Source organism: Chenopodium quinoa, unplaced genomic scaffold (genome assembly GCF_001683475.1).
Source record: "Chenopodium quinoa cultivar QQ74 unplaced genomic scaffold, ASM168347v1, whole genome shotgun sequence".
Classification (NCBI taxonomy): domain Eukaryota; kingdom Viridiplantae; phylum Streptophyta; class Magnoliopsida; order Caryophyllales; family Amaranthaceae; genus Chenopodium; species Chenopodium quinoa.
Window position 1 is genome coordinate 483,963 of NW_018745523.1, and position 1,629 is coordinate 485,591.

Sequence of the window (1,629 nt, forward strand, 5' to 3'; positions counted from 1 at the left end):
TTCTTCTGCAAAACAAGAAAAGTAAACATGGTTAGAAATCAAACAAAGCATACCCATCCGGGAAGGACTTGATTAATTAGTAAACCTACCCTTGGTGAACATAGTGCTCAAGTTACAAAGGGACAAAAAACCCTCATCCTTAAACCAGTTCGGATGGGGCACCCGAAATTTGGGAACTACGATCTCGCCCCCGTCATCTAGTGGGGCGGTTGTCTTCAGAAAGAGACCTTTCTGCATTATTTGGTCCCATGCCTCTCCTGGTACTCTAGGGAGAGCGCATTTCCTACCCATTAAGACCGGGTGCTTATTATATCTACGCAGCCGGCGGTTGAGTTGGGGGGAGGGGGAAGAGACTACATAAAATTTACTCTTCCAATTACTCCACTTGGACGGCTTGTCCAAGGTCATCATGTACTCAGGAAGCGTGGTGAGAGTGTACCACGCATTCCACCCACCCGGCGCTCTGCTAAAATAATGCATGTGCGCAAATGTCTGCCAGCTTGGCTTTACACCCTGCAGTTCGCAGGCGGCAATATATCCAAGAATGTTGACCCATGAATTAGGGGTCAACTGCCATACACCTAGGTCATACCCCTTCAGTATGGCTTTTATGCAGTGATGGAGGGGGAACCGGAGGCCGGCTGTAAACGCCGCCTCATAGCAGCCGAAGAAGTTGTCGGCATGTTTAACATCGTCGGTCCAAACGACGATTGCCTCTACAGGCGGGACGACCACTTCCCACCCCTCTCCAACCGGCTTTTTCTGCAAAAAGCAGGGAGTGTGGCGTTCAAAGTGACCACATCCCTGGCGGACATGGTCATATCAGTCGGGTCACCCTTAGCCGGCCATTTGTAGGCCTCTTCTTCAACAGGAGCCGCCTCTTCAAAAGACTCTTCATCAGGGCCAGGGCCAGACTCCCCATTATCAGCTGACCCTTCTCCGGACCCCTCCACGGATCCCTCCACGGATCCCTCGCCGGCTTCCTCTTCGAATCCCTCGTCGGCTTCCTCTCCGGATTCCTCACCGTTGGAACCAGAGCTATCCAAGATACTGTCACCCGGGGTGCTAGGTGTACTTGGAGAATTTTGTGGAACTTCCTCATTAGGACCTGCCTCAGCCGGTTCCTCGGCTTGTTCTTGATTTATAGGGTCAGCCGGCATAGCTACTGCGTCATCGGACTGGTAGTCAGGGTCGATTGTCGTCACTCTGATCCGAGCCATTCTGTCCTGCACATGAACAGAGACGGTCGGATTTGATGTAGGTGAAGGTTGTTCCAAGAACCCCCAGACGGCAATCCCAGTCCTAGACTCAGTCGTTCCTGGTGACCGGCTGACCACAGTCGTAGGCTGTGCCGTGTGTGCATCGGTGGTGTCCATGTCCTAATGTTATGCAACCGGAAGTAAAAGAAAGTGATAAGTATAGAATGCAGGCGGTACCTTTGAAAATTGAGATTTGATTATGATGGCTTGAAACCTCCACAGGCGGAAGTCTCCGAATGTGTTTGAAGCTGAAATAAAGAAAAATGGATCAGCTATATAAAATGGACTCATTCAAAAGACCCCCATACGATTAAATTCCGAATGGGGTCTATTTGTGTGAGAAAAAGCTACAGGCTGCTCAAACACCCCC

The 1,629-nt window shown here is 50.5% G+C and overlaps 1 protein-coding gene across 1 annotated transcript; it reads right to left on the reverse strand.

The window, feature by feature from the left end:
• Positions 1–716: 716 nt before the first annotated feature.
• Positions 717–1,220, reverse strand: LOC110715415. Its single transcript, XM_021893998.1, has one exon. It carries the CDS (start codon positions 1,218–1,220, stop codon positions 717–719), a length of 504 nt encoding a protein of 167 aa, XP_021749690.1.
• Positions 1,221–1,629: the final 409 nt, after the last annotated feature.